General features: G+C 44.5%; 1 protein-coding gene across 9 annotated transcripts in view; it reads right to left on the reverse strand.

Annotated features, from left to right (window-relative positions):
• Positions 1 to 24,471, reverse strand: part of Marchf2 (membrane associated ring-CH-type finger 2) — a 36,173-nt gene that overhangs the window by 4,529 nt on the left and 7,173 nt on the right. For 8 of the 9 annotated variants that reach the window (XM_016009102.3, XM_076559594.1, XM_006990858.4 and 5 more), the window contains exons 2-4: positions 22,044 to 22,271; positions 7,192 to 7,387; positions 2,012 to 2,221 (exon numbers count right to left, since the gene is read on the reverse strand). In XM_016009102.3, coding sequence (XP_015864588.1) covers positions 2,012 to 2,221; positions 7,192 to 7,387; positions 22,044 to 22,219 — 582 coding nt within the window. In that variant the 5' untranslated portion in view covers positions 22,220 to 22,271. Of the gene's footprint in view, positions 1 to 1,015; positions 1,902 to 2,011; positions 2,222 to 7,191; positions 7,388 to 22,043; positions 22,272 to 24,471 lie in introns of those variants that run through there. The other variant, XM_042266798.2, reaches the window with a different exon arrangement.

Raw genomic sequence — 24,471 nt, forward strand, 5'->3', positions numbered from 1 at the left:
GGCTTGCCCAGCAAGCACTTTTACCCACTGAGCCATCTTGCCAGCCCTGTTATGTTTTGCTGAGTAATAGTCTCATGTAGTCCAGGTTGGCCTCCAACTCTGATTCTCCTGCCTCCAACTCAGGTGTTTGTAAACACACCTGGTGTATGTAGTGCTAGGAACTAGAACCCAAAGCTCCGTGCATGTTAGGCAAACACTGTACCAACTGAGCTACTCCTCAGTCCTGTATTTTGGCTTCAATCCCTCATTCTCTACTCTCTATTCTTTAGATGGGACTACCCCATGTTGCTCAGACTGGCCCTGAGCTCCTGGAAGAATCATGTTCTATCACTGTCAGCTCCAGCTAAGTTCTTAACATCTCTCCCTTCATTTTTTTTTCTTTTTGAGGGTCTCTCTATATGACCCTGGCTGTTCTGGAACTCTGTATATAGACCAGTCAGGCATTGAGCTCACAGAGATCTACCAGTCTCTGCCTCCTCCTGAATGCTGGGATTAAAGGTGTGCACCACCATGCCTGTCCTTATTTATTAATCTATCTGTCTGTCTATTTATTTATTTATTTTGAGACAGAGTTTCATTGTATAGCCCAAACTGGCCTTAAATTTGTTAGTCATCCTCCTGCCTCAGACTCCTGAGTACTGTGATTACAGGAAATGAAAATCACCACAGCTGGCTTCTGTCTTGTGTGTTTGTGGTACCAGGGATTTAACCTAGGAATCTCTCTAGCCCAGATTTAATTTTTTTTTCTGCATTTTTCATCTATTGATTGTGTGGGGGTGGAGTGGGGTGTACATGTGGAAGGACAATGTGTGGAGGTCTGTTCTCTCCCGCTATGTGGTCCCAGGATTCAAATCAGGTCATCAGGCTCAGCAGCAAGTGTTTTTATCAGCTGAGCCATCTCACTGGCCCTCAACTTCTTTCTCTCCTTTCTTCCCTCCCTCCCCCCTTCCTTCCTCTTCTCTCCCTCTCTCTGTTCCTTCTTCCTCCCTCCCTCCTTCCTTTCTTCCTCCTTCCCTTCTTCTTTCCCTCCTTTCTTTCTCTTTCTTTTTGAGACTGAGTCTCATGTATCCCAGGCTAGCCATGGTCTCACTATGTAGCAAAGGATAACCCTGAGTGTCTAATCCTTCTCAAAGCTGGAAACTAGAGAGAATGGCACTGGGATTCAAAACTGGATAAGCACGCCACCAACTGAGCTACATCCAGGACAGATTCCCCCCTCCCCTCTCCCTTTCTTTCCTTCTTAACTTTTTTATTAACTAAATCTCTTCTTTCACAGTTCCATATATGTCTATAATGCATTCTGATTACTCTCATCCCACTTTCATTTCCCTGCCAGCTATCAAACCCCTCCTCCCTACAAAGCCTTTCCCCATATTCACGTCTTTTTGTTTTTCTCTGTGACACACTGAGTTAAGGCAGGGCCATCTGTGTGGCCACTGGTTTGGGTATACAGCAGAGCCTCATGGGCTCAACTGTGGGCACACAACTGAAGAAAATGTCTCCCCCTTCTCCAGAGTCTATCAGTAGCCAACAATTCAGCAGGGAGAGGTGGGGCTCATATTTTTTGGAAGATTTTTAATCCATATTCTTTGTTACATTTATTTAGTTATTTCTGGGGCATCCTATGTTAGGACAGAGGGCAAGCTGAAGTCAGTCCTCACCTTCCACCACATGGGTTCAGGACCAGTTCCTTTACTGCTGAGATTTCTCACTTGTCCTCAGTTTCTTAGTACATATCTGCTTGACCTCATTCTCTCCCAATCTCTTTCTTGCTTCAGCCTTTTGCTGTTCTGTCCCCATTTCTTCTCACCTGACCCATCATGATTAGCTGCCCTAGTGCCCTTGGAACAAAAGGCTCACTATTGGTTGGGGTGTCACTGGACCTGTGTTACACTGTCAACCTGAAACAATAGCAAGAGTGAGCTGAGGTGACCACTTCCAGCAGTAGCAACATTCATACACAACCTGGGCATCCCAGCTGAGCCCACCCACCTGGGCTGCACCCACTCACCAGTGTCCAGAGCACATAGATGGTGAAGAGGGCGATGGTGAGGGCAATGAGCCCCACAGCCTCCAGCCGGCTGTGCAGACGGAGGTGGTCCTGGGCCCCTCGAAGGCACAGCCAACCTGAGATGGCAGCCAGTGGTGTGATGAACACGAAGCACACCATGTCACAGCACAGCGTCCGCTTCTCAGTGCGAGGCCCTGGGTCCTTCAGCCACTGCAGGGGAGCAGAAGAGAGGTGGTGTTATGCAGAAGGGTACTGCAGAAGGAATGGGATGAGGGCAGGCTGTAGGCCTGGATCTCTTTATTTTTTAATAATAATAATACTTTAGTGTTATTATTTATTTTTATTTATTTTTTTTTTTTTTCAAGACAGGGTTTCTCTGTGTAGCTTTTGCGCCTTTCCTGGAACTCGCTTTGGAGACCAGGCTGGCCTCGAACTCACAGAGATCCGCCTGCCTCTGCCTCCCTTTGAGTGCTGGGATTAAAGGCGTGCGCCGCCGCCGCCGCCGCCGCCGCCGCCGCCGCCGCCGCCGCCGCCGCCACCACCACCACCCGGCCAGTGTTATTATTTAATTAATAATTAATCTTATGGAGTCTGCTGAGTGCTTGCATCCATTTTACTGATGGGCAAATGGAGCCAACAGAGAAGTTAATATATTCATGCAAAGTCACATAACTAGAGCAGACTGACTATCCTATTCTAAAAATCTACCATCCAAAATGTTCTAAAATCTGAAACTTATAAAACACCAGGATGATGGGTGGGTAGAGCTAGGCAACTGGAAAGCAGGGCTTGAAGTTAAGAGCACTTGCTACTCTTCCAAAGGACCAGAGTTCTGTTCTCATTATCCATGTCAAAAGTTTACAACCAACCACCTATATAATTCTAGTTCCAGAGGAATCCCATGCCCTCTAGTGGCCTCGGTGGGCACCTGCACACAAGTGACCACACATACAGATATACACCTAAATAAAAAATAAAAATAAATCCTTTTTTTTGTTTGTTTGCTTTTTGAGACAGGGTCTCTCTGTGTAGTCCTGGCTGTCCTGGAACTTGCAATGTAGAAGACCTGGCTGGCCTCAAACTGACAGAAGTCCTTTTGCCTGTCTCCCCAAGTGCTGGGATTAAAGGTGTGCACCATTATGCCTAGCTTAAAAACAAATCTTTAAAATGTCATTGTGGTACCACAAATAGAAATTTCTACATCATGAAACTTGTTTTATATATACATCATCACCATCACCACGATCACCAGCACTGCCACCATGGTGGGTTGTTATTGTTTTCTGAGATAGGATCTCCTGCAACCCACGTGGGCCTTGAACTTCTGACCTTTCTGCTTCCAAGTGTTGATAATGTGCTACAATGTCCAGCTCAAAATCATTTAAATATTATATCTGGGGGTATAATTTAATGGTACAACACTTGCTTGGCATGAGTGAGGCCCTCCCTAGGTTCAACTGCTACCACCACCCTAGAAAAGAAAGAAACAGAGGGGGTGGAGATGTAGTAGTATACACCTGTAATCCCAACATTTGAGCAATGTAGGGAGAAGGATCATGAGTTCAAGACCAACCTCTGCAAGTCTGAGGTCCTCCTAGGCTATAAAACCCTTTCTCAATAGACAGACAGACATATAGAGTGGTGGTTTGAATGAAAATGGCTCATGTATGCTCATGTATTTGAATATTTGGTCCCCAGCTGGTGGAACTATTAGGGAATTAGGAGGTCTGGCATAGTTGGAGGAGATACGTCACTGGGGCAGGATTTCAAAAGCCCATATTATTCCTGGTTAGTCCCTCTCTGTCTCCTACTTGCAGGTAAAATGCAAGCTCTTAGATACTAAACCAATAAACTCTTCCTTAAGCTGGGCGGTGGAGGCGCACGCCTTTAATCCCAGCACTCAAAGGAAGGCAGAGGCAGGCAGATCTCTGTGAGTTCAAGGCCAGCCTGGTCTCCAAAGCGAGTTCCAGGAAAGGTGCAAAAGCTACAGAGAAACCCTGTCTTGCTCAAACAAAACATCTCAGATGTCTGTTTACATATCCCCAAGAATAGTATTACACAACAGGTCTCATGTAGCCCAGGTTGGCTTCAAACTCCCTATGCAGTCAAGGATGACCTTCCACTTCTAATCCCCTTGCCTCTACCTACCTCTCAAGTGCTGGGATTCTTATTGGATTCTACAGCTTGAACTCAGGGTCTCATGTATGCTAAGTAAGCATTACACCATGAGCTGCTACAACCCCACCCCTTCTTTTAGCTTGACCTACTCCTCCTGGCCTCAGGGCCTTTGCACTTGCTATGTTCTCTGCCAGGACTTTCTTCTCCCTAGGCTCTCTAAATTCCTGTTTTAATCCCTCAGGTCTCAACTTGGGGATTCACCTCCAGCCAAGGCCTCTCCCTCACCCACACAACTCTCAATCTTTGTGTGTGTTTGTATGTTGGTGTATGAGTACAGGAATGCATGTTTGAGATATGGTCTCCCTGATGTTTTCCTCTTGTGTAAACCAGGCTGGCTGGCCAGTGAGTTCCCAGGGATTCTGTATCCACCACCCAACTTGCCTTAGGAACACTGGGATTACAGAAATAAGCTACTACACCTGACTTTATGTCAGTTCTGGGGATTTGAACTCAGGCCTGTGTGCTTGTATGGGAAGCATTTTCTACAGTGAGCTATCTTCCAGTTCCTAAGACCACTCTTGGCCCCCAAGTGTTTCGTTGCACTATCCCAACATTTCCCTCTCCAATGTTTTGTGTTAATGGTCAATTTGACAGAATCTGGAATCCTGGGATGGGAGTGTCAAGGAAGGATTGTGCAGATCAGGGTGGCCTATGGACTTGCCTGTGAGAAATGTTCTTAATTTCATGAGGTGAGAAGACTGTGAATTTGGCACCATCTCATAGGCTGGCCTGGACAGTGAAAGGAGAGCCATGCGCACTGGTGTTGCTTGTTCTCCACTTCTGGACTATGATACCACGCCACCAGCTAATTTGTTTAAGACAGAGATTCCTGCCACTAGACTTCACTGCGGTGATAGAGTGTGACCTGTTTACGTTGCTTTTGTCAGGGTATTTTATCACAGCAAACAAGATAGGAACTAAGACACTGTAACTGTTCCCACCAACTGGCCTATTTGGAGATTATGTGGACATTATCAACTGTAGGTTGGTGACCTGGCAGGTCCAGTACCTGACAAAACATTGGGCACACCAGAGGTGTTCAAGGAAATACTTGATGATCTGAGCTTGGTAGCACATGCCTGTAATCCCAAACCCAGAAGAGGCTGAAATAGGAGGATTCTAAGTTTTGGCCCAGCTGGGGCTATAATAAATAGGTAGATAGGTAGGTAGGTAGGTAGGTAGGTAGGTAGGTAGGTAGGTAGGTAGGTAGATGATTGATAGATAGATGACAGATAGATAGATGGTTGGTAGACGATAAACAGGCAGATGATAGATAGATAGATAGATAGATAGATAGATAGATAGATAGATAGATAGATAGATAGATAGATAGACAGACAGACAGACAGAGGGCTGGTGAGATGACTCAGTAGGTAAAGGCACTTGCCAAGCCTGACAAATTGAGTTCTATCCCTGGTCCCACATGGAGAAACAAGATAACTAATTTGTGCATGTTGTCCTCTGACCTACACACATGTAATTAATTTTAAAAATATTTTTAAGGGGCTGGAGAGATGACTTAGTGGTTAAGAGCACTGACTGTTCTTACAGAGGACCCAGGCTCAATTCCCAGCACCCACATGGCAGCTCACAATGGTCTTTAACTCCAGTTTCAGGGGACTCTACACCTATGGCAACACCAATGCAAATAAAATATATAAAAAATATTTTTAAGAAGAAAATAAGCTGGGTGGTGGTGGCTCATGCTTTAATTCCAGCACTTAGAAGGCAGAGGCAGGTAGATCTCTGAGTTCGAGGCCAGCCTGGTCTAAAGTGAGTTCCAGGACAGCCAGGGATACACAGAGACCCAGTCTCAAAAAACAAACAAACAAAAAGAAAATAATAGCATGGTATGGTGGTACAGACCTTTAATTCCAGTCCTTGGGAAGCCACAGCAGTCAGATCTCTGTGAGATCAGCCTAGTCTTCATAGAGACTTCTAGGTCAGTTCTAGGGCTACTTAGAGACACTCTGCCTCAAAAACTGCCCCCAACAACTGTATGGTGGCTGAATCAAGAGAATAACAGATCGTTCAAGGCCAGCCTGGTCTACATAGCAAGTTCCAGGCTAGCCAGGGCTACATAATGAACCTTGCCTTTAAACAAACAAACAAATGCGAGCAAATAAAAAACCTGGGTGTGGTGGTTCACCTGTTAATCCCAGGATATGGGAGGTGGAGGCAAGAGGATCAGGAGTTTAAGGCCAATTTGTTATACAGTAAGCTGTAGGCCAGCCTGGGCTACCTGAGACTGTATCTCAAAAAAAAAAAAAAAATAGAAAAGAACTAACAACTAGGGTTCATACCTTGTCATACTGGCAGTCAAAAGGCCGAAGCAGGAGGATTGCCCCTTCAGGCCTCCCTAAGCTAAAATGACACTCTATTTCAAACAAGCAAAAAACAGCCCTGCCTAGTGGTACATGCTCATCATCTCAATATTCAGGAAACAGAGGCAGGATAGTAGCAAATTCAAGCAATATTAAAAGGGGAGGGGCTGGCTGAGGCTGGGTTTATGGCTCAGTTGGTAGAGGGTTAGCCTAGCATGCGTGAATTCCTGGGTTCCATTGCTAGCACTGCATAAACCAGAGGTGATACTGCTTGCCTGTAATCCCAGCACTGGGGAAGTAGAGGCTGAATGACCAGGAGTTGGAAAGTCATCTTCAGCTAAAAGCTACTTTGAGGACAGCCTAGGACACCTGAGACTGCTTCAAAAACAAAGCAAAACAACCATCAGAGAGGACAAAGAGAGAGACAGAGATAGAAAGACAGACAGACAGACAGAGAAAGACAGACAGACAGAGACAGAGAGAGTGAGCAAGGCGGGCAGAGGTTTGCAGACCTACAGCCTCTGGTCAGTCAGGATCCCACACATTAGCAGATCCCTCCCAGTACTGGCAGGGACATAATCAGCTTCCCCAGCTAACCTGGCCAGCTGCTACCTCTGTCCCAAAACTGCCCTTCCTCCCTTCTGGATGTCCAGTCTTCCTTCCCCTCAAGCAATATACCTCTGTGAGGGGTCGGGGCCGCTTTTCAACTGCAAACTCAGTGTGGCACAGCTCGCAGTAGCTGGTATTGGAGGAAGACAGCCATTTCTCCAGGCAGCTCTTGTGCACAGCGCCCAGCGTGCCGGTGCAGCCACACGGGGACAGCAAGTTCTCCCCATTCGCTCCCTCGTGACAGATTCGGCAGAAGGGACAGTCACTGGAAGGATACAGAGATAAGACTTGTGAATGGCGGTAGGGCTTCTTGCTTATACTGGCATCACTGTTTGCTAGGATATAAGCTCACTGTCACTCCAGGTTGTGGTTTGGTAAACTCATAGTCATCCTTCAGCAGCCCAGCTCTAGATGTCCTCTCCTTAGGTAGCTTTTTCAAACTCCCATTGGTAGGCCCATGTGTCCCCTCCCCAGAGCTACTGTGTGCTTTTTAGCCTACAGTGAGCATCCTGTCCACCTGCCTGCCTAACGTTCTCTTCTTTTGATGAAATACTCTCATGATATTCCTAAGTAACTATCCATTCTTGGTGGTCCTTCTGAGGGTCTATATTGTCAACACTTTAGAGACAAATCACTGGGCATGTCTGTGACAGATTTTCTAAATTAGATTAACAGACGTGGGACGACCCATCCCAAACATGGATGATACCATTCCATGGGCTGGGGTCCTAGACTGAATAAAAAAGAGGAAGCAGGGACACAAGATGGCTCAATGGATAAAGGTGCTTGCTGATAAATCTGATGACCTGAGCTCAATCCCTGGGACCCACATTGTGGAAAAAGAGAAACGACCCCTGCAGGTTGTCCTCTGGACACATACATGTCATGGGATACACACAGGAGTGTGCACACACACACACTAATAATTTTTACAGGAAAAAGCAAATTGAACACAAGTAATTCATCTCTCTGATTCCTAAGCATCATGAGTGCAACGTGACCAACCACCTCAGGAGTTTGTACCACTGTGACTTCCCAGCCATGATGGAAACAAATCTTTCCTTCCTTAAGTTGCCTTTGTCAGGTGTTTGTCAAAGAAACAAGACAAATAACTAATACAGTCCTCAAGGACTAGAGCACAAACATAATCACACACATACACTAACACATCACACACAAAATTTCAGACATACACTAACACACATCACACACACATATAATTACACACATATACAGCAAAACACTTGATAACACATATACAATAACAAATAACACACACACACACACACACACACACACACACACACGATTACATATACATACAAATATACACCACACACAATTTTTTAAATTTTATTTATTTATGTGTATTTTTAGGTATGAGTACTCTGTCTGCATGCATACCAGAGAGAGCTTCAGATCCCATTATAGATGGTTGTGAGCCACCATGTGGTTGCTGGGAATTGACTTTTGGAAGAACAGCCAGTGCTCTTAACCACTGAACCATCTCTCCAACCCCCCATACAAAATTTTTTAAAAAGACATTATCAAAACTCCTGGCTCTATCTATATCTAAAAGCCACACTCTGAGAAACCTGTGCATATGAGAAAATTACTCATTTGTTTTTCTGTGCATGGCTAAGGAAGACAAGGGGTGGGATGGGCGAACAGGCATAGAAACCATCCATAACAGCTGCTGTGTGGAGTCTCTAATTACAGCCCAGTCTCTAGGGAAGTTGAGTTCTTCCTAGGGCAGCTTCAGAAGGCAGGAGGTGTGGCTTTAGGGGACCCATGGGCTATCCAGTACATGAGTCATTGTTTTCTAAACATTTCTGCCCAGAGAGCATATTGTCAGGAACGAACACACACACACACACACACACACACACACACACACACGAGAGAGAGAGAGAGAGAGAGAGAGAGAGAGAGAGAGAGAGAGAGAGAGAGAGAGAGAGAGAGAGAGAGAGAGAACCCCCTTTTCTCCAGTTTTCTGTTTGTGTGGCTGCGAATCCAGCACTTTGGAGGTAGAGACAGGAGGATCAAGAGTTCAAGGCTGGAAATAAGCCTGGACTACATGAAATCCTGTCTCAAAACAACAGAAATGCCAAACAGCCCAGATCCCAAAAGATAGGGCTCACATCTTTCCCAGTCTCTAAGAAGTTTTCTTTCCTGGAACTCACTTGGTAGGCCAGGCTGGCCTCCACCTGGCTCTGCCTCCTGAGTGCTGGGATTAAAGGCGTGCGCCAACACTGACCGGCTAGAAGTTGTTTTCATTTGCCATACCAAAAGGCTACTGGGAGACTGAGGAGATGCTCAACGGGTAAAGAGCTTGCCATGCAAACCTAAGAACTGGAGTTTGGATCCTCGGTGCCCACACAAAACCAGCCAGGTGTGGTGGCTCATGTGTAATCCTGGCACCTAGAAGATGGAGATGGGGGTCTCCAGAACAAACTGGCTATCCACTCTAGCAGAATCATCCAGCTCTGGGTTCAAGTCAGAGACCCTGCCTCAACAGTGTGCGTGTGTGCATGGGTGCCTGTGTGTTGGAAAGAGACCAAGAAAGACATCTGATGTCAGCCTCTCACCTCCACAAACACACAAGCAAACAGTTACACACAACTGCACATGTGTATCCCCACACATGCAAACTCTTTCTCTCCCTCCCTCTCCCTCTCCCTCTCCTCTCTCTCTCTCTCTCTCTCTCTCTCTCTCTCTCTCTCTCTCACACACACACACACACACACACACACACACACACACACACACAAGGGCATTCCCAGTTCCTTTCTTTTTTTTTTTTTTTTTTTTTTTTTTTTCTCACTTATGAATGCCCAGCCTTAGCTTGGCTTAGTTTCTAGCCAGCATTTCTTTTTTTTTTTTTTTTTTTTTTTTGTGATATATATTTTTTATTTTACAATACCATTCAGTTCTACATATCAGCCATGGGTTCCCCTATTCTCCCCCCTCCCACGCCCTCCCCTTACCCCCAGCCCACCCTCCATTCCCACCTCCTCCAGGACAAGTCCTCCCCCGAGGACTGTGATCGACTTGGTAAACTCAGTCCAGGGAGGTCCAGTCCCTTCCTCTCAGACTGATCCAAGTGTCCCTGCATAAGTTCCTGGTTTCAATCAGCCAACTCATGGAATGAGCACAGGACTTGGTCCCACTGCCTAGATGCCTCCCAAACTGATCAAGCCAATCAACTGTCTCACCTATACAGAGGGCCTGATCCAGCTGGGAGCCCCTCAGTCTTTGGTTCATAGTTCATGTGTTTCCATTCATTTGGCTATTTTTTTTTCAATAATTGAGTAAAACTGAAATTTATTATATGCCACAGTCGTCCTAGGGACCTCCATGCTATATATATAGCCTCTATGGTTCTATGGGTTGTGGTCTGATTGTTCATTTTATATCTAGAATCCACCAATGAGTGAGTACATACCATAACTGTCTTTCTGGGTTTGGGTTACCTCACTCAGGATGATTTTTTCTAGTTCCATCCATTTGCCTGCAAATTTCATGCTTTCATTGTTTTTCTCTGCTGAGTAGTACTCCATTGTGTATACGTACCACATTTTTTTCATCCATTCTTCCGTTGATGGGCATCTAGGTTGTTTCCAGGTTCTGGCTATTACAAATAGTGCTGCTATGAACATAGCTGAGCATGTATCTTTATGGTATGTATCAGCATTCTTTGGGTATATGCCCAAGAGTGGGATGGCTGGGTCTTGAGGTAGTTTGATTCCTAATTTTCTGAGAAACCGCCATACTGATTTCCATAGTGGTTGTACAAGTTTACATTCCCACCAACAGTGGAGGAGTGTTCCCTTTGCTCCACATCCTCTCCAACATTGGTTGTCATTGGTGTTTTTGATCTTAGCCATTCTAACAGGTGTAAGGTGGTATCTCAGAGTCATTTTGATTTGCATTTCTCTGATGATTAAGGATGTTGAGCATTTCTTTAAATGTCTTTCAGCCATTTGTAGTTCTTGTTTTGTGAATTCTCTGTTTAGCTCTTTAGCCCATTTTTTAATTGGACTGTTCAGAGCTTTGATGTCTAGTTTCTTGAGTTCTTTATATATTGTAGAGATCAATCCTCTGTCAGATGTGGGGTTGGTGAAGATCTTTTCCCAATCTGTTGGCTGTCTTTTTGTCTTATTGACTGTGTCTTTTGCCCTGCAAAAGCTTCTCAGTTTTGAGAGGTCCCATTTATTAATGGTTGTGCTCAGGGTCTGTGCTGTCGGTGTTTTATTTAGGAAATGGTCTCCAGTGCCAATGCGTTCAAGAGTGCTTCCTATCTTCTTTTCTATTAAGTTTAGTGTAACTGGATTTATGTTTAGGTCTTTGATCCACTTGGACTTGAGTTTTGTGCATGGTGACAGATATGGATCTATTTGTAATCTTTTACATATTGACATCCAGTTATGCCAGCACCATTTGTTGAAGATACTTTCTTTGTTCCATTGTATAGTTTTGGCTCCTTTGTCAAAAACCAGGTGTTCATATGTGCATGGATTAATGTCAGGGTCTTCAATTCGATTCCATTGGTCCGTATGTCGGTTTTTATACCAGTACCAAGCTGTTTTTATTACTATAGCTCTATAGTAGAGTTTGAGGTCCGGGATGGTGATGCCTCCAAGGGTTGCTTTATCGTATAGGATTCTTTTAGCTATCCTGGGTCTTTTGTTTTTCCATATAAAGTTGAGTATTTTTCTTTCCAAGTCTGTGAAGAATTGTGTTGGGATTTTGATGGGGATTGCATTGAATCTGTAGATTGCTTTTGGTAAGATTGCCATTTTTACTATGTTAATCCTACCTATCCATGAGCATGGGAGATCCTTCCATTTTCTGATATCTTCTTCAATTTCTTTCTTTAGAGATTTAAAGTTCTTATCAAAAAGGTCTTTCACTTGTTTAGTTAGTGTTATCCCAAGGTATTTTATATTATTTGTGGCTATTGTAAAGGGTGATGTTTCTCTGACTTCTTTCTCAGCCCTTTTATCATTTGTGTATAGGAGGGCTACTGATTTTTTTGAGTTGATCTTGTATCCTGCCACTTTACTGAAGGAGTTTATCAGCTGTAGAAGTTCCCTGGTAGAGTTTTTGGGGTCACTTATGTATACTATCATATCATCTGCAAATAGTGAAAGTTTGACTTCTTCCTTGCCAATTTGTATCCCTTTGATCTCCTTTTGTTGTCTTATTGCTCTAGCTAGAACTTCTAGTACTATATTGAATAAATATGGGGAGAGTGGACAGCCTTGTCTTGTTCCTGAATTTAGTGGTATCGCTTTGAGTTTCTCTCCATTTAATTTGATGTTTGCTGTTGGCTTGCTATAAATTGCTTTTATTATGTTTAGAAATGTTCCTTGTATTCCTATTCTTTCTAAGACCTTTATCATGAAGGGGTGTTGGATTTTGTCAAAGGCTTTTTCAGCATCTAGGGAGATGATCATGTGGTTTTTTTCTTTCAGTTTGTTTATATGGTGTATTACATTGACTGATTTCCGTATGTTGAACCATCCTTGCATCCCTGGGATGAATCCTACTTGGTCGTGATGGATGATTGTTTTGATGTATTCTTGGATTCGGTTTGCCAATATTTTGTTGAGTATTTTTGCATCAATGTTCATGAGGGAGATTGGTCTGTAGTTCTCTTTCTTTGTTGCATCTTTGTGTGGTTTGGGTATCAGGGTAATTGTAGCCTCATAAAAAGAGTTTGGTAGTGTTCCTTCTGTTTCTATTGTGTGGAACACTTTGAAGAGGATTGGTATTAGTTCTTCTTTGAAAGTCAGGTAGAATTCTGCACTGAAACCATCTGGTCCTGGGCTTTTTTTAGTTGGGAGACTTTTGATGACTGTTTCTATTTCTTTAGGGGTTATTGGTCTATTTAAATGGTTTATCTGGTCTTGATTTAATTTTGGTATTTGGTATTTATCCAGAAAATTGTCCATTTCTTCCTGGTTTTCCATTTTTGTGGAGTACAGGTTTTTGAAGTATGATCTGATGATTCTCTGGATTTCCTCATTGTCTGTTGTTATGTCTCCCTTTTCATTTCTGATTTTGTGAATTTGGGTGTTCTCTCTTTGCCTTTTGGTTAATTTGGCTAGTGGTTTGTCTATCTTGTTGATTTTTTCAAAGAACCAACTCTTTGTTTCATTGATTTTTTGTATTGTTCTCTTGTTTTCTATTTCGTTGATTTCAGCCCTCAATTTGATTATTTCCTGGCGTCTATTTCTCCTGGGTGAGTTTGTTTCTTTTTGTTCTAGAGCTTTCAGTTGTGCTGTTAATTCATTGGTATGGGATTGCTCCATCTTCTTTATGTGTGCATTTAGAGCTATGAATTTTCCTCTTAGCACTGCTTTCATAGTGTCCCATAAGTTTGGGTATGTTGTACTTTCATTTTCATTGAATTCTAGGAACTCTTTAATTTCTGTCTTTATTTCTTCCTTGACCCATTGATGTTTCAGGTGGGTATTATTCAGTTTCCATGAGTTTGTGGGTTTTCTATAATTTTTGTTGTTATTGAGTTCTAACTTTAAGGCTTGGTGGTCTGATAAAATACAGGAGGTTATTCCAATTTTTTTGTATCTGTTGAGATTTGTTTTGTGTCCAAGCATGTGGTCAATTTTTGAGAAGGTTCCATGGGGTGCTGAGAAGAAGGTATATTCTTTTGTGTTAGGATGGAATATTCTGTAGATATCTATTAGGTCCATTTGAGTCATAACATCTGTTAGGTCCTTTATTTCTTTGTTAAGTTTCAGTCTGGTAGATCTATCTTTTGGTGAGAGTGGTGTGTTAAAATCTCCCACTACTAATGTGTGGGGTTTGATGTGCGTTTTAAACTTTAGTAGTGTTTCTTTTATGAATGTGGGTGCTTTTGTATTTGGAGCATAAATGTTTAGAATCGAGACTTCATCTTGGTGGATTTTTCCTGTGATGAATATGTAATGTCCATCCTGGTCTCTTTTGATTGATTTTAGTTTGAAGTCTATTTTATTAGATATTAGGATAGCTACACCAGCTTGTTTCTTAGGTCCATTTGCTTGGAAAACCTTTTCCCAGCCCTTTACTCGGAGGTAGTGTCTGTCTTTGGAGTTAAGGTGTGTTTCTTGTATGCAGCATATGGATGGGTCCTGTTTTCTAATCCATTCTGTTAGCCTGTGTCTTTTTATAGGTGAGTTGAGACCATTGATATTGATGGATATTAATGACCAGTGATTGTTAATTCCTGTTATTTTTTTGGTTGTGTTGTGTTGTCCTTCTGTGGTGTATGTTGGTGTAGGATTATCTATTGCTTGATTTTTCATGGATGTGTTTAGCTTCTTTGGGTTGAATTTTCCCTTCTAGTGCTTTCTGTAGGGCTGGGTTTGTGGACAGGTATTGATTAAATCTGGTTTTATCCTGGAATATTTTGTTTACTCCGCCTATGGTGATTAAGAGTTTTGCTGGGTATAATAGTCTGGGTTGGCATCCATGGTCTCTTAGTGTCTGCATGAGGTTTGTCCATGATCTTCTATCTTTCATAGTCTCTATTGAGTAGTCTGGTGTTATTCTGATGGGTTTGCCTTTATATGTTACTTGGTCCTTTTCCTTTGCAGCTCTTAATATTTTTTCTTTATTCTGTGTGTTTAGTGTTTTGATTATTATGTGGCGAGGGGACTTTTTTTTTGGATCCAGCCTATTCGGTGTTCTGTAAGCTTCTTGTATCTTCATAGGTATTTCTTTCTTTAGGTTAGGAAAGTTTTCTTCTATGATTTTGTTGAATATATTTTCTGTGCCTTTGAGTTGGTATTCTTCTCCTTCTTCTATCCCTATTATTCTTAGGTTTGGTCTTTTCATGGTGTCCCAAATTTCCTGGACGTTTTGTGTTAGGACTTTTTTGTCTTTATTGTTTTCTTTGACTGACGAATCTATTTTCTCTATCGTGTCTTCAGTGTCAGAGATTCTCTGTTCCATCTCTTGCAATCGGTTGGTTATGCTTGTTTCTGTAGTTCCTGTTCGTTTTGTCAGGATTTCTATTTCCAGCATTCCCTCAGCATGTGTTTTCTTTATTGTCTCAAATTCATTTTTTAGATCTTGGAATGTTTCTTTCATCTGTTTAATTGCTTTTTCTTGGCTTTCTTTGATTTCTTCCCATTTTTTGTTCGTTTTTTCTTCCATTTCTTTAAGGGAGTTTTTTATTTCCTCTTTAATGGAGTTTTTCATTTCCTCTTTAAGGGAAGTTTTTATTTCCTCTTTAAGGGAGTTTTTTATTTCCTCTTTAAGGAAAGTTTTTATTTCCTCTTTAAGGTAGTTTTTCAATTCCTCTTTAAGGAAAGTTTTTATTTCCTCATTGAGGGAATGTTTTATTTCTTCTTTAAGGGCCTCTATCATCTTCTTAATGTCATTTTTAGGGTTGATTTCTTCTGTTTCTTCTGTCATGGTATGTTTAGGTCTTGCAGGTGTAGAATCACTAGGTTCTGATGTTGCCATATAGGTCTTTATGTTGTTGCCTGTATTTTTGCACTGGCGCCTACTCATCTCTTCCTCTGTGAGGTGCAGGTGGTGTCTGTGTCTGAGAGTGCCTCTCTTGTTCTAATTTTTAGTCTTGGTTTAGTAGGGGTTCTTGGTTAAATTGGTGCTTTTGGGCTATTTCTTCAGGGGCAGCTGATTTCGATCGGTGAATTATATACTTATGATTCTGGTGATCTGGTTTGGTGTCTGGGTAGCGCCTTCTTCTGTGTTCTCAGGTCACTTTTTGTTCATTTGTCAACTCCTCAGCTGATCTTGTTTCTTCAGACTTTAAACTGTAGGCATCTGAATCCTCTCCCAGATGGGTTTCAGCTGAGCAGGGTAGTCTCACCAACACCTCCAAGTTGTTGGGTTTCACAGGATCAGCAGCTGGGCCCTGGGTTGTCCTCAGACGGAGTGTTCAGATTTGTTCTGGTTCTGACCCACGGAGATAGCTTCTTCCCCAGATGTTGGGGTTAGGGGCGTCCCTGTTCCAAGCTGTGTCTGCTTGTCTCCGTCCCTGGGCCTGTTTACCTCTGCGGTCCGCCGCCGGGCCTGTATGTCCCTGTCAGCTGCCGCTGGGTCTGTCTGCCTCTGGGGGCCGCCACCGGGCCTGAATGTCCCTGTCGGCCGCTGCACGTCTACCTCAGCAGGCTGCCGCTGGGCCCGTCTTCCTCCACAGGCCGCCGCCACAGGCCTACCTGCGTCTGCTTGTCTTCGCCGCCGGGCCTGTCTACCTCTGTGGACCGCCGCTGGGACTGAATGTCTCTGCCGGCTGCCGCCGGGCCTGAATATCTCTGTCGGCTGCCGCCGCTGGGCCCGTCTACCTCAGCGGGCTGCTGCTGGGCCCGTCTACCTCCGAGGGCCGCCGCCGCAGGCCTACCTGCGTCTGCTTGTCTCTGCCGCCGGGCCTGTCTACCTCTGTGGACCGCTGTTGGGCCTGAATGTCTCTGCCGGCTGCTGCCGGGCCTGAATGACCCTGTCGGCCGCTGCCGCCGGGCCCATTTACCTCAGCGGGCCGCCGCTGGGCCCGTCTACTTCTGTGGACCGCCGCTGGGCCTGAATGTCTCTGCCGGCTGCCGCTGGGTCTGAATATCCCTGCCGGCTGCCGCCGCTGGGCCCGTCTACCTCCACCGGCCCCCGCCGCAGGCCTACCTGCGTCTGCTTGTCTCTGCCGTCGGGCCTGTCTACCTCTGTGGACCGCCGCTGGGACTGAATGTCTCTGCCGGCTGCCGCCGGGCCTGAATCCAGAGTACTTTCGGCGTCTTCACATGCTGCTTGTCCTGGCAGTGGCTGCAGTGTCTCCCCCCTCAGCCTTCCACTTCCTTATTTATTATGTTGTTTTTAGACAAGGTCTTACTATATATCCCTGCCTGGCCTAGGACCTGCTATGTAGACCAGGATGGCCTTGAACATAGAAAGATCTGCTTGTCTCTGCATCCTTGGTCTTAGTGTTGCTTTCTTCTTTGTTTGATGGAGAGTATCTGTATCCCAGGTTTGTCTGTATCCCAGGTTAACCTTGAACTTGATACAGCCCAGGCTGGCCTGGTGTCCATAGACATCCTCCTCCTTCAGCCTCCAGATTGCTGGAATTACAGCCAGCATTTCTTAACTTAAATTAACCCATCTATCTTTTGCCTCTAGGCTTTTCCCATTCTCTTACTTCTGTAAATCTTACTCTTATTCCGTGGCTTGCTGTGTAGCTGGGTGGCTGGTCCTCGGAGTCCTCCTCCTTCTCTGGCTCCCCAGTTCCTTTCTAATTACACACTCTGATTTACACACACACAGTCACACAAACATAACAGTTCACAGGAAAAAGGACTCCCTATTCTGGGAACCAACTCAGGGAAAGGAAGTAGTGAGACTCTTAAGAGCCACGTCAGCTCAGTTTCTTCTGGGAAGCCCTGGAAACTCAGAAACAGCAATTCTTACAAAGGCAGAGAGGGAGCAAGTTATGGTTTACTGAGCATTCCCCATGTATCAGGCACTTTGGGGGGTATTTAGTTTAATTGTTTAATTTATCTTATATGAGTGTTATGTATGTATATATATGTATGCATGTGTGTGTCACGACACATGGGTGAAGGTCAGAGGACAAACTCCTACCTTGTTTGAGGAGGGTCAATGTTCATATGTGCTGTATGTGTCAGGCTTGCTCTGAGCTTCTGGAGTTTCACCTGTCTCCACCCCTACCTCAAGGTTTGCAGGCCTGAGTACCATGACTGGATTTCTACATGGATTCTGGGGATTTGAACGCAAGTCCTTATGCTTGTATAGCAGGCCTTTTACCCACTGAATCATCTTTGTGAGCCTCTTTTTATTTATTTTAAGACATGGTTTCCAGGGCTACATAGAGAAACCCTGTCTTGAAAAACCAAAAACCAAAACCAAAACAAACAAACAAGAGATGGTTACATTATGTAGCCCTGTCTTGGAACTCATTATGCAGAACAAGCTAGCCTCAAACTCATAGAGATCTGCCTGCCTCTGATCTCAAGTGCTAGGATTAAAGACATAGGCCACCACATCCGACTTCAGCCTATTTTTTGTTGTTGTTGTTTGTTTTCAGACGGGGTATCATGTAGCCCACACTGGCCTCTAACTTGCCACCACAGCAGAGGATAACCTTAAAATCCTGGTCCTCCTGTGTCTACTTCTCCAGTCCTGGATGCCAGGCATGTGTCACCATGCCTAACTTTGTTTTTCTATTTATTTATTTTTATTTATTTAGAGACAGAGTCTCACTATGTAACCCTGGCTGGCCTGGAACTTGTTATATAGATGAAGCTAGCCTTGAATTCACAAAAATCTGCCTGTCTCTGCCTCCTAAGTATGTGTGCAACCATGCTCAATTGTTTTGCTTTTTGAAACAGGGTCTCACTTGCATTCACTGCATAACCCAGGCTGGACATGGGTTCACAAGTCAATCTCAAACTGATGTTCCTCTCCCCTTGGCTCCCCTTGGTTCCAGAACTGTGGCTATAGGCTATATTCTAAGTGCAATTCTGGGCTTCATTTATCTCATTCTCACAATGAGCCTCGGAGGAAAGCTCTTACTTGATTCCACTTTACAGATATGGAAAAGTTCAGCTGGGCACTGGTGGTGTACACCTTTAATTCCAGCACTTGGGAGGCAGAGGCAGGTAGATCTCTGTGAATTCGAGGCCAGCCTAGTCTACAGAGGGAGTTCCAGGACAGCCAGAACTACACAGAGGAACCCTGTCTTGAAAAAAAAAAGTGAAAAGTCCAAGGAAGCTGGGCAATGTGGCGTACATCTATGGTCACAGTACTAGAAGGCAGAGGTAGGAAGACCAGGAGTTCAAGGCCAGTTAAGCTACATAACAAGCTTGGAGTAAGAATGGGTTACATGGAACCTTGTCTTGAGATTAAAAAAAGAAGAAAGGAAGGAAAGGGAGGGAGAGGGAAGGAGAAAAGAGAAAAGAGAGGGGAAGGAAGGAAGGCCTGGAAGAATTTTAACCACTGTGTGTGTGTGTGTGTGTGTGTGTGTGTGTGGTGTGTCACATGTGAGTTACAGGTGCATGTGCCTGTGCACATGCATGTGTAGGCCAGAGCACCATGTCAAGTGTCTTCCTCAACAGGGTCTCTCACTGAACTGGAAGTCTGCATTTTTAGCTAGGCTGGTATGCTAGCCAATAAGCTCTCAGTATCTACCTGTCTCTCCCACCCAACTTGCTGTGGTTGGTTCTCTTTCCACCTTTACGTGTGTTCCAAGTGTTGAACTCAGGTTGTCAGGCACATGTAGCCAGTTTTTTTACACACTGAGCCATCTTGCCAGCCCAGCATTTTCAGCTTATGATCATTTTAGTTCCAGTGGGCTCCTTAGAACATACCCTCATCATGGACAGAGGCAGCAAAATCCGCATTCTGAGGACCATAATACCATATTCTCAGAATACTCTGACCAGAAATCTGTTCCAGATCACTTGGGGGTGGGGGGAGAAAGGTATCCACAGGAGTTTCAACCCAGGTACTATTCTCCACAATTCTCACTCCCTGCACTGCTTCTCCAAAGCCCAAGGTCACTGGTGTAAAGCCCTATCTTCTGGGCATGATAGCTCTCATTGTCTTCATCAGAGTAGCTGGGACTATTTGCAAACAACCTTCAAGATCCAGTCTGCTGACTGTTGGCCTTCCCTCCTACAAAGAGGAGGTGGGAGGGTCACTATACCCTCCCCTGACACCCCAGACACCACCTCCTGCACCTCTCCCTGCTAACTATATTCGATTAATTTCCCAGTTACACATGATCTTGTGGTCTAAGAGTTGCTAGACTATACAGAACATGGGAGATTCATGAAGGGGACTCTATCTATGGTGCTATGGGGAAGTCATCATCTATGCTGGGTGAGACTTTCTGGTGATACAGCTCTTCTGGGGTACCCATGCTCCTGTAAGTAACCACCCACCCACACTCTCTAAGTAACCTCAGTAAACTCATTGGTCTCCACACCTAGACTTTGGTGGAACTGTACTTTAGTTTGTAATTGGTGTCCTGTCTCTAGGAATATCAAGGGAGGAAGCAAGCATTTGTTTATATCTCCTCAAGAAAAAGTTCATGAATCAACTTTCAACACTTGATCTTCAGATTTCCCATAATCTAGAATTTTAGTGCTGAAGAGAGAATTTGCTCATACTAAGCAAGCACTCTATCACTAAGCCATATCCCCAGCCCCAATTTGTTCATTTATTAGTAAATTTTAGAAAAGATATTGCTATGTAGACTAGGATGGTCTCACACTCTCTGTAGCCTAGGCTTGCCTTAAACTTTAATCCTCTTGCCTCAGCATTCATGTAAGGTGTATAGATGGGTGCTGGTGAGCATGCATGTGTGTGCACATGCTTGTGGAAGCCTCAGGTGTTCATTCCTCAGGAGCCATCCACCTTGTTTATTAGACAGAGTCTCCCATTGGCCTAGGAATGTCTACCTTGTTTTTAAAATTACATTTTATTCATTTATTTTGTGTGCGTGAGTGGACAGGTAGGTATGTGTGTGCCATGCACACAATGTGGAGGTCAGAAGCTAACTTTCAGGAGTTGATTCTCTCCTTCCATCATGTGCATCCCAGGGATCTAAAGTAGATAGAATATCAGGCTTTTACCCACTGAGCCATCTCACTGACTGCTATCTTGTTTTTTGAGCCAAGGTCTTTCACTGGCTAGGCTAGCTGGCCAGCAAGTCCCAGGGATCAACCTCTTTCTGCATCTCCAGTTCTGGGATTATAAACATGCGTCTCCATACTCAAGTTTTGTGTGTGGATGTGTGTTCTTGTTGTGGAATATTTAACTATGTAAAGATGTGTTACATTTGTTTTTGCTGCATTTGTTTAATTATGTAAAGATGTGTTGCATTTGTTTAACCTTGCCTGCTAAGGCACCTTATTGGTCTAATAAAAAGCTGAACAGCCAACAGCAATGCAGGAGAGGAATAGGCAGGGATGGTGGGCAGAGAGAATAAGTAGGAGGAGAAATCTAGGCAAGGGAGAGGAGAAGGAGGAGAGAATGAGGGAAGAGGAGAGGGACACACCTGGGGCCAGAAGCCAGGCAGCCACCAGCCAGCCAGACATGAGAAGCAGGGAAAGTAAGGTATGCAAAAGGAAAGAAAGGTAAAAAGCCCTGAGGCAAAATGTAGATGAAGAGAAACAGGTTAAGTTATAAGAGCTAGTGGGACGAGCATAAGATAAGGCTGAACATTTATAACTAATAGGAAGACTCCGTGTGATGATTTGGAGCTGGTTGGTGACCCAAAACAAAAAGCCTGGTACATGTTTCTATCTGTGTGCATGTGTATATGTGTGTGTGAAAGCCAGCGGTCAACATCAGGCTTTTCAGGGGATGTCCACCTTGTTTTTTAAAGAATGGTCTCTAGCTGACCTAGCACTCACCAATTAAGGCAGGCTGGCTGAGAGAGCTCCAGAGATCTGCTTGTCTCTCCCTGGGATTATAACACAGGCTACCAAGCCCAGCTTTTTACACAGATTCCAGGGATGAACCTCAGGTCTTCAAGCTTGCATAGCAAGCACTTTATCAACTGCCCCATCTCCCTAGCCCCATTTACAGACATGTCCCACCACACCCAACTATTTAGTCTCTTTAGTATTTGTCTCTGTGGAGAGGAAGTTCCCAAGGAAGCCAGAAGAGGGTGGTGGATCTCCTGGAGCTGGAGTTGCAGACAGTTGTGAACTGTCCATTGTTGGTGCTGGGAACTAAACTCTGATCTTTTGCAAGAGCAGCAAGTGTTCTTTAACCACTGAGCCATCTCTCCAACCTCTGTATTTGGCTTCTTCTCTCCAGCATGTTCACCCCTTTGCCTCTCTCAGTGACTGGACCTAACCTCAGACTAGGAGAAAATCACTCAACCCAGAAAGAAATGGACAAAAGCCAGGATACTAATGGTCACTACTCACCTCGGTGTGTCCAAAGCCCGGATGACAGTTGAGAGCAGTCGGCCATCCCTTGAAGTCACCTGTGCCACATACTGGGGTGGCCCAAGGCCTGTGGCCTCCACAACCTTGGAGAAGGCAGGGCTGCTAGAGCAGTCACATAGGGAGCCAGGGAGGTGGCAACAGTCACCTGTCGTCATGGCCACAAGGAGCCGTCTGTCCTCAGGGCCTGAGGCCCATGGTCCCAGGAGCCTGAGGGGAGGCCAGCAGAGAGATCAAAGGCAAAATTAATGAGTCACAGTAACAGTTGGGTTACTCTTTTTTTCTTTTTTTGAGGTATGTATGTATTGTATACATGTGCTTGCAAATGTATGTGTACGTGCAAGTGAGTGTGTACCAAGGCACATGAGTAGAGGTCAAAGGTCTGAGAATACCCATGTCTGCCACCTTGTCTGAGACAGAGTCTCTTGTTTTCTACTGTGTACACTAGGCCAGCTGACTCCCCATCTTCCAGAGATTCTCCTGTCCCCACCTCCCATTTCACAGTACAAGGACTGGGATTGAGGCTTATTATGCCTGGCTTTACATGGGTTCTGGGGATGTAAACTAAAGTCTTCACATTTGTGCAGCTGGCCTTTACCTACAAAGTGGTCTCCCGACTCTGAGTCCCTATTTTGAACTCACTCTATAGTCAGGCTGGCCTGGAACTTAAGATCTAAGACTTCTGAATGGTGGATTTTAGATCATGCCTGGCTCTTGAGTTCCATCTTGTCAGCGATTGTGATGGTTATTTAGTTGTCAAACTGACACAATCAAGAATCACCTGGGAAGCCGGGTGGTGGCGGTGCACATCTTTAATCCCAGCACTCGGGAGGCAGAGTGAGTTCCAGGAAAGGTTCCAAAGCTACACAGAGAAATGAAGAACTGTCTAGACTAGGTTGGGATATGGTTGTGGGAAGGGGCTCTCAACTATCTAGACTATGTTGGGATGTGGCTGTGGGAACAGACTCTCATGAAGAACTAGACTATGCTGGGATGTGGTTGTGAGAAGGGGCTTTCATGAGGAGTTGTCTAGACTATTTGGGATGTGGTTGTGGGTAGCGGTTCTCATGAGGAATTGTCTAGGTTGGGATGTGGTTGTGGGATGGGGCTCTCATGAGGAACTGTCCAGACTAGGTTGGGATGTGGTTGTGCCTTTGAGGGATTTTTTCTTTTTAAATTATGTTTGTCTTGTGTACGTTTATGTATGTGCACAGCATGAATGTGGAGGTCAGAGGACAGCTAGCAAGAGTCAGTTCTCTCATTCCACAATATGGATCCTGAGGGTTGATCTCAGGTCATTAGGCTTGGTGGCAAGTGCTTTTACCTGCTGAAACATCTGGAGTCCCTTCTACCTAAGTATTTCCCTGCCTTCTCTTCCTTTCTTTGTTTCTTTTTGAGACAGGGCTTCTCTGTGCAGCCTTGGCAGTCCTAGAACCTGATCTGTAGATCAGGCTGGCCTTGAACTCACAAAGATCCGCCTGCCTCTGCCTCCCAAGTGCTAGGATTAAAGGCTTGTGCCACCACCACCAGGCCCTTTTTTTTTTTTTTTTTTTTTTTTTTTTCCTAATCAATGGTTTGTTTGTTTTTTAGTTGACAATTTCATTTTTTTTTTTTTTTTTTCCTGAGACAAGGTTTCACTGTATAGCCCTGACTGTTCTGGAACTGACTATGTAAACCAGGCAGGCCTAGAACTCACAGAGATCCACCTCCTGAGTGCTGGGATTAAAGGTGTGTGCCACCACTGACTAGCCCTAGGTATTTTCTTAATTGGTTAGTTGAGGTGGGAAGACCCCCCTTGAACAAAGGTGGGCTACACACTGGACTGAATGAAAAGGATAGCGTGGGCTGGGCACTAGCCTGAATGCATTCATTGCTTTCTGTTCCTGATTATAAATGTGATATGACAAATGCCCTCTAGTTCTTGCTGCTGTGACTTCCCTGAAAAGATGGCCTGTAACCTGGAACTGTGAGCTAAAATAAATCCTTTCTTCTCCTCTAAGTTGCTTTTGTCAAGGTATTTTATCAGTGCAACAGAACTGACACGAAGACAGGACTCTAAGACTTGCCTCTTTGAATGTCTATTTGCATCTGTAAAATGTAGATGTGAGAACTCTATGTGATATACCCAACTTAGCCCAGGCTTTGAGGACAGCTGGGGCTTGGGTTGGATTTTTTTCTCAGTCTTCTAGAAAAAGCCAGGCATGGCCCCAATTCCAAATGCTACAAATCAGCCTCCATATTACATTTCCACATGGAACAGCAATTGAAAGTAACTACACACTGCTGTGGGATGTTCTGTATGGCAAATGTGTTGCTCTGATTGGTCAATAAATAAAACAGTGATTGGCCCGTGGCTAGGCAGGAAGTATAGGCGGGACTAACAGAGAGGAGAAAAGAAGGAACAGGAAGG

The sequence above is a fragment of the Peromyscus maniculatus genome, chromosome 22 (assembly GCF_049852395.1).
Source record: "Peromyscus maniculatus bairdii isolate BWxNUB_F1_BW_parent chromosome 22, HU_Pman_BW_mat_3.1, whole genome shotgun sequence".
Taxonomy (NCBI): Eukaryota; Metazoa; Chordata; class Mammalia; order Rodentia; family Cricetidae; genus Peromyscus; species Peromyscus maniculatus.